The following is a 14,636-nucleotide window of genomic DNA, read 5'->3' on the forward strand; positions in this document are numbered from 1 at the left end:
GGCGGTTCATCGGCGGTCCATGGGGCTTAGCGCCATCTGTACGAGGAGGGAACACTTCCGCCAGAAGAAAAAACAATGTGACGCCGTACCCGTTAACAGCACTGTAAAAAATTTCCGTAATTTTACGGAGGATTTCTGTCATTATACGGAGAACTGCAGATAAAAATACGGAAAGTATGTCATATTTCAAAGATACGGCAAAATCTGCCGTTAATATACGGAAAGTGATCTCCGTATTCAGCTTTACGGACATTTTCACTGTAATCATATAACGGCTATACACTGTTTTGGACGAAACAGAGAGAATTCCGTATTTTTGTTATGTGAACATCCATATATTGTGAGAAAATTTAAGCTGTCTGAATGAGCGCTCGTACTCATAAAGCTTCAGCTAACAATACTTTATTGAACACGCAAACTGTACGCATTATGAAGATGCGTACAAAATGTGAGAGCTAGCCTTCTACCAAAAGCTGCAATAACAGATCGTATAAATATATATACGCATCTTCTATTCCGGTCGCAGTTTGCCGTGCATATGGGCTTTGTAACGCTGATCATATGCGCAAATATATGCGTGTTATCGCAATGTTCTCAAATTAAGCGCGTTGTAGTTAATAACACAGCATATATGTTTAAGTGAATGAAGAGCCGGGGACATACGTGCATACGTAAACAAGCTTGCGGCACTCAGGTGCTGGTGCACTGGGAATGACATTGTTGCTCTATACGCCAAAAATTGTGCGCACTCTAAATCAGTACCGAAACGCAGGGAGTGGTATAATGACCGTAACTGCATTTACATTTGGCAATAAATGGTCTCGAAGGGGACTGGCGGCATATAGATCCAAGTACAACGGTCGGAGGAAATTTTCGAATGCGGCAAGCAATTAACCCAAGTGTCAAAGGGCACTGCTTAACTGCAATGTAGTTGGTTGAACTCATTCCCATGATATTTACAAAATATCTCGTCTCTGACAATAGCTGCCCATTCATTGAGACAAATCGATTACGCATAATCTTCACAGTTCATGTGTTAATTCTTGCGATGCGATGTAATCGCAAACATTTGGCGCTTCATCTTGAAACAAGACCGGTAAGCGCGCTCGTTCTTGTACGGTAGAATAAAGAACGCGAACATGCACCGACATGTGTGTAAATTACTGGAAGGTGACTGAAGATGAAGGACCTATTACCGTGCTAGTACTGTGTATACTGTCAAAAAGAAGAAAAAAATAATACGGAAAGAAAGAATGCCCAGTGTCGAGATATAACGATTCAAGCTTTATTTCTTTTTGACCTAGAATGCAACACCATTAGTTCCATGTGCTTTATGCATGGGTAATGTTATGACACAGCTCATTATTTACACGTTCATTACATGCACCAATCAGCCCAAATTATGACTGTACTAGTGCTTATGAACGCATCGCAGTGCACTGCTTTCCACTTCATTGTAGTACAGGGGTTTGCTATCGCCAGTAGCGAATGCTTTGGTTGACCTCCCTGCCTTTCTGCTTTTTGAATTCTCTCTTCCTTTGTATAAAACGCATTAACTTGTAGGAGAGAAAGCGTTTTCCTCTTTTAGAATTCAATTAATTGTCAAGCAATTATATTGCAGTTCCAGTAACTAGAGCACAAATGCGAAAACGAAACCGATTCTGTTCGGTTCTCCGCGCTCAGAGTGCGGCACCAGGGGGCAGCGCGCGCTGCGCGTCCGTTATAGGAGTGGCAGACGGAGCTGCACATGTGTAGTCAGCCGGCATTTTTCGAGTCGTGTTGTAAACGTTGTTAATTCGCCGTAAATATCTCTTCATTTGTACTCAAGAGTGGATCAAGACCCCAAGGAAGAGAGATTGACGCATCGGGAGCGAAGAACAGAAACGATGGATGGTTACTCTGCTTGGGTCTCGGCACGGTCGAATTGGCAAAGTTCCGAATTTGTCGCTGTGTTGTGTACGCTTCTGCACTCGTCATTTGCCGTCATAGCCCGGAGATATTTGCGCTGGATGTGTTTCACTTCGTGTACAAAACTCTGCACGCTGCGGCATCGAAGAAGTTGTCCTGTGTTTACGTGCACGTATGCGCTTGGACACGGATAGCCTGCTTGCTCTCAACGGGTGTTCAACAGTCTACGCGCGCTCGTAACTTGCTCATGAGGTAAGCTCATTTTAATCTTATTTGGTTTGCATAACGTAGGTGTTAAAATGATGTGTGGTAAGCCGGTGGTGCGAACAGAAATATTGTTTCAAAAGACCACTATGCAACGTCTTAGGGCAAAAATGACGCATGAATGGGGAAAGCGATCACCCTATCTTTTCAGATCGATTCCAGTCGTGGCGCGATTGGCTCGATCGCAATTTCCGTGAGGTACTTCTAATCTTTTGTTCACTCGCGTTAAAAGCGTAGAATAAAACTGCGTTCAGTTGAGCTCTTGTATTGACGCTTGTATTGGCTTGAGAGCATACTGTCGCTCACTACCTGTGATCGTTACTTTCTTGCTTGGGTGCACGTTTTAATTGTGACCAGAAAAAAAAGTTCTTTGCTCTGGCTGCTCTGCTGTTTCCTTGGTGCAACCTTTTGCGGTGCAGCAAGACGTGTTCCTTCGAATGATGTCTGGGCAGTCAAGGCATTCGTGTCAGTAAGCAAGCAGTAAACGGGGTATCAGTGCGAAAAAATTTGGACATACAAGAGAAGCGAATGGTATCATCATAGACTCTTTTATTTGACGAATAATTCAGTTGTATTACTAAAGCGGAGAGTGGATATGCATGAAAGTCAGATTGTATTGATACTCAGCAAAAACAAGGTAACTTATCATTACTTATCAGTCCTTTTCTTTTACTGAAAGGCAAGTTGCTGTTGTGCTGGAGCTGAGAAGAGGTCTGCTGCCTGCAATGGATCCATCTCTCTCAAGTTATTGCAGTATTGTTGCTCTCAAGGTGAGTGGATTTTTTTTCTCTTAGCTATTTGCCACCTGAATCATGACCATTTACTTAGCTGTGTAGGTGATCACTGTTAGTGACATTGGAGTGCTGGTGGACCAGCACTCCTTTATGATTGCAACGCATATGAGAGTGCAGCTGTGGCAGTATGCAAAGGTGGTAATCTATAAGCCAAATTAGGTTCTTTGAGGTAATATGTTAATATACTGATGACATTGGATTGTGGTCTAGCAGGCAAAAATGCTAAACAAGAAGAAATTTTAATTTGCACTTGGTCAGATTTGCAAGCAATTCAGGCTGGTATACATGTAGTGGGACATTTGTAGATGTCTTCTACAGTGCTGCAGTCCTGAATTGTTTCAGAGTTGAGTGATACCACTATAATTTCTCTGTAGAGCATGCAGCACAGTTTAGCATTGGGGGAGGCTGGCATCAACAGGCGTGTACTTACTGTGAAGTTCAAATGAGGTTTTACTGTTAGGGTGACTATATATAATTTATGGTTTAATTCAATACTTGTGTCAGGCAGACATAGTCTACCCACTTGGTTAAACAATAGAGATGTAATATCTATGTATACAAGTATTACCCATTCATTTATGCCATTTAGACAATGGCAGAAATGCGTGGGTAATACTTGTGTACATAGAAAATACATCACTATTGTTTAACCAAGCGGTGCCCCTGCATGCTAAATTTTACAGGGCTATTATTAAGTAATGTCAGCTTTTGTTGTAACATTAAGGCACCTTTTATATTATTACAGATTACCACCATTGTGCACCACCATATTGTGATATTTACACTAAATGTATTTGACTTTGCTATAAAACCCTGCACAGCGGTGCATCATGAAATTTTTTTTATAGTTTCTGGCCTCAGAATGCACTTCACGTTATATTCTTGTTTGCAACAAGACTATAATGCAGGTTTCTCTCCTTATGTTTTCTGGCACTTCAAACTGCAACGAGCTAAACCACTGGGCAGCAATACTGGAATCGCTACTGCGTATGGAGCTGTCTTCAAGCACACGCAAGGAATACATAATTGCTTTTTAGCACAAAACAACGGACACAAGAAAGACGACAGAACAAGGCGCTACTCTCAACTGACATGACTTTATTGCGTCCCTCCTTTGTAGACAGCAGAATCTAGAAGAACATGCGCTGTGAACACCATGGGCAGGAATCACCAACATCTGATCAATAAAGCACACTCATGCGACAGAATCCAAAAAAGCCGTATTCAGCACTGTACAAGGTTAAAGAAAGCACACTAATGCACTGTGACCCCAATGACTGTATGAAGAAAACTTCCGATAACTCTGGTGGTGGTATCCCGGCTCTTTTTCAAAATCGTAGTATGACGAAACATTGCGAACATAAGCAATCTATACCAACAGGCACAGGTTCCCATTTGGCTCAACATTGTAAAATATGGAAGTGCAAAGCCATGTTTCGTAATACTATGATTTAGAAAAAGTGCTGTGATACCACCGCCCGAGAGTTATCGGAAGATTTCTTCATACAGTCATTGGGGTCACAGTGCATTAGTGTGCCTTCTTTACCCTGTGCAGTGCTCAATATGGTTTTTTGGATCCCGTCGCATGAGTACGCTCTTGTGATTGGTTGTTGATGGTCTCTGCACATGGTGCGCACTGCGCATATTCTTCTAGATTCTACTATTTATAAAGGAGCGAGGCAATAAAGTGATGTCAGTTGAGTGTAGCGCCTTGTGCTGGTCGTCTTTCTTGTGTCCATTGTTTTGCGCTTAACAAAGTATTTATGGATTCACACGAACTAGCCCGCCAACACACTGTGTTGCGGGCACTTCTGAAGTACTGTCTGTCTAATAACCTTGGTGGCATGGAAGCGCCGTCCACTTCTATGCCTTGCTTCCTGTTTCATTGTGGCATCACATCACATTATAATCATAATGTGTATGTACTTTTTCCAAGAGACCCATATTCCTATCCTTGTGTTATATTTGCTGTGGCATTATTTATATGCAAATGACCAGTGCTCCAAGCTCCATTTTATCCCAAAGTAAACTACTGGTACCTAAAGAGTTCTGTATATCAGAAAACCAAAGCTGAACTGCCGAACAGTACCAAGCGGGAGCCTTAGTGCAGTGTCAAGTAGTTAGATTTTATTGGTCATGCAGAGGTGCACAGGATAGCTCTTTACTACTTGCTGAATAATTAAGCTGTGTGAAAACTGAGTATTTATGTAGCTTTAACCACATGCCATTGGCCATTGCTCCTGCCCTCTTCAAATGTGGAAGATTATCACGGCATTTCCTATTCTCTTTTTCCTTATTACAGTAGGATTACTGCATGCGTAAGTAGGAAATGGATCACATAGGCAATCAAAAGCCAACAATGTGTAAACTTGGAACATTGATTGTACAGTTTGATGACCCAGAATAAGTAGAAATACACCATAAATGATTGACAATTAACTTTTACTTGACACAGGGCTAGAGCATACAGTAAGCATACTGTATGCTCATACGGTGTCACATCAATTTAAATTTTAGTGTAGCTTTACAGTGTACGCTTCTATTGTTGCATTCTGTCAGACGAATGGTAATGTTTCGCGTGTATAGCAACTAGACTGTCTATATACAGTAGTAAAAATGTGTGAACTGTATTTTTTAATGATTTGATTGAATATGTAGAATAAAGCCATACAATCAATGCACAGTGATGTGACTTCTTCTGCACATGTTGCAGGTTCAAAAAAAGGTATGGTGGAAGCTGTTGCCAAGGTTCCGACCAGAAAAGACAGCAAGTATAAAAGGGTCCACGCCACTGTTCTCTACTACAGAGGATGAACAGCACATCGAGCGCCCTCGACTGAAGCCGGCCTTGTCCCGGAAGTTGGTCCTTCACAACTTTGCGGCAGCACTTTGTTGCACGGGTGTGTGGCATTTCTTCCCCTAACATGCCTGCCTGATGTGCCATAAACTACCCAAGCAGTGTTTCGAGGTGTCCAGAATTTTTCCATTGTAGTGTCTACAGTGTCGCTAACATAAGTGGCGTGCAATGGAAACACTGGTAAATCAGAAAAAACTTGATGTAAGAGAACACTATTGTATACGGGTTCAGATTGTCATAAAAGCGCTTACCAGACCTGTAGAGACCTCCTAAAATGTGAAAAACTACAAAGAAAAGTTTTTCGGCAGCAATATTATCTGATCGCACGCACTAGTTAGTCCACCATATGCCCTGCTTCCAGGACAAGCGACTGCATGACATCGCATTTCCACTGGCTTCACCTGCATCCGGTGCGGTGTGCTGCATCCAGCGAAACATGTTAGAAATCAGTGGTGCACAGTGTTTTCTGACCCCTTTCTTGACGCCTACTGAACACATGTTAAACTGTTTCCAAAGCAGAAAAACAGAGGGAAAGGGCTCTGAACACACTGCATTTTAAAGTGGCTGATACTGGGTAACGTAAGTGCCGTTGCATAGTAGATTTGCACTAGGCAACCTGGGTGCTGTTTACTTGCAAATGGCCAACGTATTGTAAGCATGTTGAAGTTCTTTTTTTATTCTCATCGCTTATTTAGCTAGTGGAAACAGCTATCACAACTGAAGAAGCCTTGGAAGCATGTAACACTGCACAAAACCAGCTTCAATATATCATGTCTGCATCACAGTTTCATGGCTGCATGAGTGAACCCTCTGGTTAACATGTAAGAGAGTTCATGATGTTTGCCATGCGTTATCCACTTTATTTACAGGTCAACCCTATCTTGAGATTTAAGGTGATGTTGCATTTAGAGAAATTATGGCCGAGAGCCAGCTTTTGAGAATACAGATTGAGCTTGACAGATTAAATGCCAGAACAAGTCGTTGAGGATTTCAGATCAAGAATCTTCAAAGGCCAGTTCATTTAGTGGTGTTAATATTCTGCTCAAAGTTGTTGATTGTTACGTTCATATGATGCCCAAGCATTGCGGTAACAACTTCACTTGGAGTACATAGCAAGGGTGTATTCGATGTAAGCTGCTGGCTTTTTTTCTGTGTTTTCAAAAACTGGTTTCTTGTTCAGTTTAAATTTTCAAATTTTCCATTGTTTATTAGGTGTTGTGTCCTGTTTCCTTTTCCTGCAGCTTCTTAGTTAAACATCTGAATAGTGAACACAACTTGACCTTTTGCTTGATTGTCTAGATTACATGCCCTCGATGCAAAACAATTTCACTTCAAAACTGCTTGTACCATACTGAAAGAATAACTTGAAGCAGCCATAGCCACCAATCACACGCAAGAGATGATTATTAAAATTTTAATATTGTTTTTTGATCTACAGGGTGTCTTAACTATCATGCACCAAGATTTAGAAATATGTAAATGCGATGTAACTAGACAAAATGAAGGTAATGTTTGCCATCGCTTGGAGATACTTTGATTATTTTGTGCATTCTGCCTAAATACATAATTCTTAATTAGTTAATAAATATCTCAAATAATTAAATGAAATGTAATTTGAAATGAAAAATTGTAGAGCAATATGAAAGCCTCCTGATACACTTTTTTGTTACTGTTACTCATTGTGTGCTACATAAGTGTTTTTCCAAGGAATAAGCCTGCGAATACACATAAAGTGTCTTGAGTGGCCAGTCATGTGTAAGTTTTGTGGTGCAAAGCCACGAATACAACTTAAATGGGTTCTTTTATGAAAAAGACTTAGCTCAGCAAATTATCTTTCTTTGTGCAGCCTGTGGAGACAAGGTTTCTTACACATGGCCATGGCCCTCAAGGAAGATGCCGAGGCCACAGGCAGTTCCTCCAGTGACCGTGCAAAGGTCCTCTGGGGCACAAGTCTGGTTTGGCACCCCCACCTTTCTCCTGCAGCTTTTCTGTCTACTTAGCTAACCACGTGGGTCAAAGATGGCAAAGGGAAAAAAGAATCAACAGCATCAAACGCAGAACTTGCTCAAGCTCAATGCATTTTTGGTGTGAAGTTTTTCCCTTATCATTTATCAAAAAACGGGTAATAAGTATATGATATGGTCTTCATACGGACACCTCTTTCCCACATAGAATTAGCAGTAAAAAAGCAGCTTATGAAGGCTTGAATATTAGCTAGGATGATGTGGCGTAGATAGGATAATGATTATGAATTTTTCTAATGAAGGTAGTGGTAGTAGAGTGAATAATCAGAGCTTATATATAGATTAAAAGACATTTCGTTCCAATGCCAGAATTTGAAATCATCCCAAATAATTCTTGCATTTTATAGTCTATGCACATTGAGTGACACTGCTTCTTGATGCTTGCTTCTTGCTGACATCATTCTTATGCTGCATAATTCACCTGTTACAAATTCCCTATTTATCCCGTTCAAGCAACTTTACATTCATCATAAGAAACCTCGTAGATGAGTTCCAGAAACTTGCTGATGAGATTAGGGGGCGGCGTGTACCTCAGGCTTAGATATGCATTCAAGAGCCTCATATCTTGCAAATGTTAGAAATACTCCTGCTAAGCAAGTTCTTGGTGTCATACAAGGTTATTTGCGAATACGAATTTGCCTAAATTTAGAAAACAGTCAATCTAAAGCATGTCAAGCGATATCGCTGACGATACACACACATTCCAACTGAACTAAATACAAATAAATATAGCACCAAATGCAGAATAATAGGCATGATGCCATTCTGTCAGTGGAATAAAATCTGTCCTGCGTAGTAAATCTGGAATCCTTTGTAATCCAGACTACTAAATACTTACGAGGGTTGTCAGATAAAATATGCATGTATTTATTCCTCGTTTTTTTACTTTAAGACCCGATAATGCTTAAACAGCAGTGAAAGAACTGAGATCACAGTACCTAATACTTTATATTGCTCCAGAAATCCGTTTCTCTGCCGATCGCAGCATTCGACACTAACAAGAAGGCACATAACACTTAGGGTGGTGCTATTCACTTTGATTGTTTGGGAACGAAACCCATAATGTACATGTTATGGCCCTACGTGTCATTACGTTTGAACAACAAAAAGGTAGGGGGTTTGGATTTTGCAAAACTGCATGGAGGTTTGTACTGTGTGCAATTAAAATTTGGAACCTTCCCAGCTCATACTAAATGCATTCTCCAAAGCTTTAGGTTATACAGGTGCACTACTTTACACAGAATACACTCTTTTCCCTCGTCACGGTCCACACTCTGAAGTGCCCCTTCTTCCACACAACGATAATTGTCATCTGCCTTTATGCATTTCCTTTCTTTACCGCTGCGAGCCCTGTGCTTTCCAGTAACGAACGGCATGCGCGTTATCAGCATGATAGCATTCCCAGCAGCAAAGTAGCGGGCGTGGCGTTTTCAAGAAAGGAAACGCATCAAGGCAGATAACGATTATTGTTGTGTGACAGAAGGGGCACTCCAAAGGGTGTAATTTTGCCTAAGAGTGCAGGTGGTGATTCAGATTCTTCAAAGGTGTTTCACTGTATGGGATGGCACATCGCGCTTCACTTATTTGCAGAATATTGCATTCCAATTGTGTCATATGAGATAAATCCATTAGAGAGCTTTAGCTTACCCTAAATTTATTACAGCTGTGTACTGGTAAACTGGCCGCAGCTTGCAGTGCTTGTGGAAAACAATTGTGGCTGCCATATTATATGTAACTGCTAGTGCACAGGCATCGGCAGCAGCAATGGTTAGGGTACACTTGTTTCTTCTATTCTGGGGTATGCATCCTCCACCAGAAAGTAGTTTTTTTCGTCTTCCTCTTCTAGCATATTGGAATGTGAAATGGTGTGTAATTTGTAGGGTATACTCTTGCATAAACTTCATGAGCATTTATTCTTGTCTGTGCCACAGATCATTGTTGCTGCCACTGTAAAAGCAGGGTGCCTGTTCACAGCACCCGTAGGGAACAATCTGTGAATCTTTAACGAACAGTAAGGATAATGAATAATCGAATAATTTTTAGTAATTTTCAACAAATTTAGCACTCTTTGCTTTCCACTATGGTGTTTTTCAAACTCTAATGTTGGCACAAGGTTTGACTGCAGGATGTCATTTTGTGTGAAAGAGTGCACTTGTGCGCATAACACCTCATCGTCAACATTCTGCTGCACAGAATGTCATTAGCTTTCGTATGCATTGGTCACTATCTCACAAACCGGTTGCTCCTTTGTTAGTTGGAATGTAGCATTTATGTAAAGCACATTTGATGTTCCAACAAAAAGCATTGTGCCCTCTTATCCCCTAATTCTCTGCCTAGTGTTGTAATAGCATGGTTGACACCATGAGAGTCAATGTGGTGAATAATTGTGTCTGGTGGGGTAGGAGGTGTACGTTAACTTAAGCAACTTTTCCAGACGACTTGAATCAGTATTGTGGAATGCTGGTTTTTTCTTTCAATCACTGTTACCAAGCTTCACTTTGGTTGTTGCAACAAGTATAATGTAGTTCGCTAGCACTCCTGCCAACACATATAATGTGCAGGCATCTGTGTTGAAAAAAAGACCAGCTAATGGTTTGCCAGGAGCTAAGGTCCATTTAGACCATTAAATTTTGAACTTACACCGGTGGAAATAACTGGTGAATGAAAGCACACCCAGTAGAACTGACCATAATATTTTCTTTCAGAAATCAAGCCACACACATTGATCTGGTTTCCAGCTCACATGGGACAGATCGAAGGTGCCCCGCCCAACCTCAACGAGTCGGCACACGGAGCTGCGCGAGGGATCATCAACCGCGTAGCTACCGGGCAGCGTGACGCCGGGGGTACTGACAATCTGGACTCTCCTTCCTCGTACACCGAAATCACCAAGCACTTTTACTTGGCTCGGAGGATCTACCCCCTCCCACATTGCAAACTCAATAGACCTCAGGCTTTGACACTAAGGCTTCTACAGACGGGGGCATACCCAAACCCCCTACTTCTTCACAAGATGTACCCCGAAATTCAGACGACAAATGCATGTGCACTATGCCATGACCTGGCGAACTTACCTCACATGCTCTGGCGATGCCCCGCGTTACGCAGTGATGAAAGTAACACTTCTTCACGCTGCGATGCTGTCCTACACAGCCCCAACCTCGAAGAACAGTTATGGGCTGTCCAACGGGCCCGCGACGCAGCGGAGGGGCTCGGCCTCTCTGTCCCGACGTGGGAGCGGCCCGCTGCGCGCTAGGGTGCGCCCTAAAGGACCCTAATAAAGTTTTTCATCCATCCATCCATTATAACACTGCTGAAGCTTTGAACTGCATTTGAAATGGCTTGTTTAGAAAATGACCCATTTCCTTATTCAAATAAGACAAAGGTTCCACAGGAAGACAGAAACTTGAAGCCGTCAACAGCAGCATGAATATAAACAGCGCTCGACGTTTTGCAATCTTGCACCTGGTTATATTATCCATCCCATTTTTTTCCACAGGCTGTTCTTTACTGTTTTATGGTCATACCCAGTTTAATTTTAATGTCCCTATTTTTGAATATTTGGTTAATATATCTTTTCTTCATCGGCTTTCAACAAAATATATATTCATAATGTGCCTTCATTTAACATTTGCAGTGATCTTAACCAGATGCATCTTGATACAAAATTTATTTTCTATAATTCTTCGTTTTCCTTTTCCAAAAGTGCATACTGTTTATCTTGATACCTATTTTGTCTTCTGGGAAGATTAGGTCTACTGGATTAATGACTGCTTACATGTGTACATCGTTTTCTGTTTTGGTCACCCCTACTCTTGGCAAGTACTGACAGCATTGCTCATACCTGCTCCATCACAATCACCACTGCTAAGCACACCCTTCCTTCCTTTATTTTAACACTTTGGCTTCTCTTCACCTATTATATGCAGCAGTTACTTCACCCCCAATGAGGTTAGGGGCCAGTGAGATATGCACAATCCAAAACAACACAGCCAAGGAAAACATTTGCTACCCTAATGAGAAGCACCTATGTCGAAATGTTGGCTACAGCAACATCCCTTGTTCCAACAATGTTGGTCTACTTACATGTTTTTCGAACACAGAAATTACTGCTTTGTCGTGTTCTGTGATTATACTGTTTGGCCGCTTTCTTTAGGATGGATATTCACGAATACTATCTGTTTCTCCTAAAAGCAGCAAGTTTATCCTTGCAAGCGTTTGGAGTCAAGAACAACTTTCACCAGGAAGAAGTGCAAGACGAGTGATTGAAGAAAATAAAGTTGCTTCTGTTATCTAAGAACTTGAGGACTGAAATGTTGCACCTTTTTGTATATATGCTATGCAGTGCATTCATATCACAAAGTGCAAAGTGTTTTATCTCTGCAGCCATGTCAGTGTGTTGGCAAGACCATTTTCTCAATGGTGACCTGCTGCTTTGACTATGAGCTGCCTTCATGACATTTGCATTAAAGGAGATGTACTATCGTGGACAAAAGTACCCTGGAAGTGCGAGCGTTGACCAAATTGCACTTCTGCTCAAGACCGCAGAAAACAGTGGGTCACGTATGCACATTCCGAACGCAGATGGTGGCACGGCTGATCCCAGAAAATAGCACACCAACAAAATTCAGTCGACTCTCGCACGTCCTGGGCAATTTTGTCCCCGATGGCACATTCTTCGAATAATGGATGTGCTCTGCAAGATGAAATACGGGAAGCACCTGTACTTTAACGGATATAGTACAGATTTAGCATACGGAGTCTTTCGTTTTCTGAATACGGCAAGCACCTGTATTTTAACGGTTATAGTACAGATTCAGCATACAGTGTGTTCCGTTTTCTGAATACGAGAAGCACCGTACTTTAACGGTTATAGTACAGATTCAGAATACAGAGTCTTCCGTTTTCTAGATACAGAAGCACTCGAATCTTGTATTACGGTCTCTCTTTTACAGTTGTCCGTTCTACGGAAATGACCGTTATTAATTTACGGAAGAGTGTTCGGTCACAAATTACGAGCAAATTTTCTGTAAAGTAAGGCAAATTTTTCTACAGTGAGGGGCCGAATCTTCTAATGGTTCGGTTGGGGAACCGTTCGTTTGGCCTCACCTGATTGGCCAAAACTTTGGTTACGTCACAGGTCGTTAGAGGCAGCGGGGCGGTATCGCAATTTATGAATACATCACGCATCTGTCAATCATCTTGAAAGCGAACCGGTCGTAGGAACCGGCGAAGGGGTTGTCCGCTTTGGGTTCCGTTGCTGTGTCTTGGCTGTTGGCTTGCGACCCTGGCCGGGCGCACGGGTCGCGCGTCCCCGGAGAAACGCGGGTGTCGCGCGCGCCTGCGTTATTTCCTTTAGAGGCTATTGCTTGCCTTCGTCGTCTGCTTGGCGTTGCTCTCTCGGTGTCGACCACGGCTGGAAGTGCGATACGCGTTCGAAGAAGTGACGGATATTGAGTCGCACCGCCCTTGCCGTCTTTCTAAGTAGACCTTTTGCAGGCTACGCTATCAAATGGAGGAGACTCGGGTGCAAGCGTACGAGTGGCCATTCCACGCAGAGGAAGGAATATTGCGCGCTGCGGTTCATCGCCACCGGCCTGCAGCTCCCAGAACTCAGTCGGACGCGAAACATTCGTCGGAATCGCCTAGATCTCTGCTGCCGACATTGTCCACAAAGTTGCTCTCGCAATTACTGTGTTGGCCGGTAGAAGGGCTGGGTCAGCTTTCCCGTGACCTCAGCTTCAAAGCCAATGCCAAGGAGATATTGTTTGCATGGTGAGACCGAATCCCCCCTGCTATCGCCAGCGTGAGTAGCTCGCAGATCGCCGTTCAGCTATCAGAAGGGTTCAACCTAAGCTGGTTCAGCGCTTCCTTCGTTCTTCTGATAAATCTATACGGTCAGGATAGGAAGATATTGTCGAGATCTCTTATTTGGCTTCCCTTTTTTCTCTAGTTCGGGAGTGCCAGACTTTGTTCCTCAATTTCACGGCACCACAGCACCACACCCTTCGATTTTACTTCGCGCAGGCAATGCAGGGCCCGTATATCGTAATGTTCGATTTCAAGCTCCATTGCTTTTATCACGCGACGCGCCGTGGCGCAGATCGCAGGGATAGCGGCAGCGCGGCGGCGAGCGAGTCATGTCCGAGCCGAGGGCAAAGGGTGAATAAAGAGGAAAAATTGATATAGTCGGCTAGTAAACGTGGCCCTAAGAACCAGTTCACGGTCTTGTTGCGCTCGCTACTTAAGAAGTGCTGGCAGTGCACTCCTATTGCGTGCATCGTGCGAACTCCTGGTAGCAGACGACACGGCGCTGCGCTCTGCCAACTCATTTGCGCTTGCGATACCGCCTGTCGACTGAGTAAAAGAATGACGTTAATAAATTATTTCTGCATTGCGGAAACGCCCGGCACCATTCGTTTATACTTCAGAACTTGGCGTATAATATTTAATTTATATTTTACATTTATTTAGCAAGCAGAAACATTCTGCAATTCTTTGGTTAGCTCGTCATATAATGACGTACACTTCAGAGGTGGCACCCTCTCATCTATTGGTCGCGTCCTCCCCTTCTTCCACCACCGGCTTGGGAGTGGCACATCTAGTGACATAAGCGGCGAAGCGAACAGTTCGTATTGGCAACCGTTAAGATTGGGCCCCAGAAGTGTCGTAATTTTGTTCTCAAACGCGCGAAATTCGTTTATGTCGCCTGTCCTTAGACCTGTATATTCATATGCCCCGCCAGTAGACTTGATGGGCGTTTTGAGCTTTCAGCGCAGTAAGCGACGC

The 14,636-nt window shown here is 42.8% G+C and overlaps 2 protein-coding genes across 3 annotated transcripts in view; both read left to right on the top strand.

The window, feature by feature from the left end:
* The window catches only part of LOC139052292 (uncharacterized), a 204,052-nt gene that overhangs the window by 5,763 nt on the left and 183,653 nt on the right, over window positions 1-14,636 (top strand). The window lies entirely within an intron of this gene.
* On the top strand, window positions 1,743-12,070 carry LOC139052290 (uncharacterized). Of its 2 annotated transcripts, none has more exons than XM_070529373.1 (5): window positions 1,743-2,160; window positions 2,852-2,942; window positions 5,680-5,866; window positions 7,670-7,778; window positions 10,553-12,070. In XM_070529373.1, coding segments are annotated over exons 1-5 (393 nt in total). In that variant the 5' UTR covers window positions 1,743-2,155; the 3' UTR covers window positions 10,554-12,070. The 2 variants fall into 2 exon arrangements, with proteins under 2 accessions (XP_070385474.1, XP_070385473.1); XM_070529372.1 differs by having other exon boundaries at window positions 7,670-7,757.

This window comes from Dermacentor albipictus, unplaced genomic scaffold (assembly GCF_038994185.2).
Source record: "Dermacentor albipictus isolate Rhodes 1998 colony unplaced genomic scaffold, USDA_Dalb.pri_finalv2 scaffold_21, whole genome shotgun sequence".
Classification (NCBI taxonomy): Eukaryota; Metazoa; Arthropoda; class Arachnida; order Ixodida; family Ixodidae; genus Dermacentor; species Dermacentor albipictus.

Excerpts from the sequence above, each read along its gene's own strand:
- LOC139052290 (XM_070529372.1), top strand. Across the intron at positions 2,943-5,679 it reads GCAGTATTGTTGCTCTCAAG|GTTCAAAAAAAGGTATGGTG; the intron begins GTGAGTGGATTT and ends CACATGTTGCAG. Across the intron at positions 5,867-7,669 it reads GGCAGCACTTTGTTGCACGG|CCTGTGGAGACAAGGTTTCT; the intron begins GTGTGTGGCATT and ends TTCTTTGTGCAG.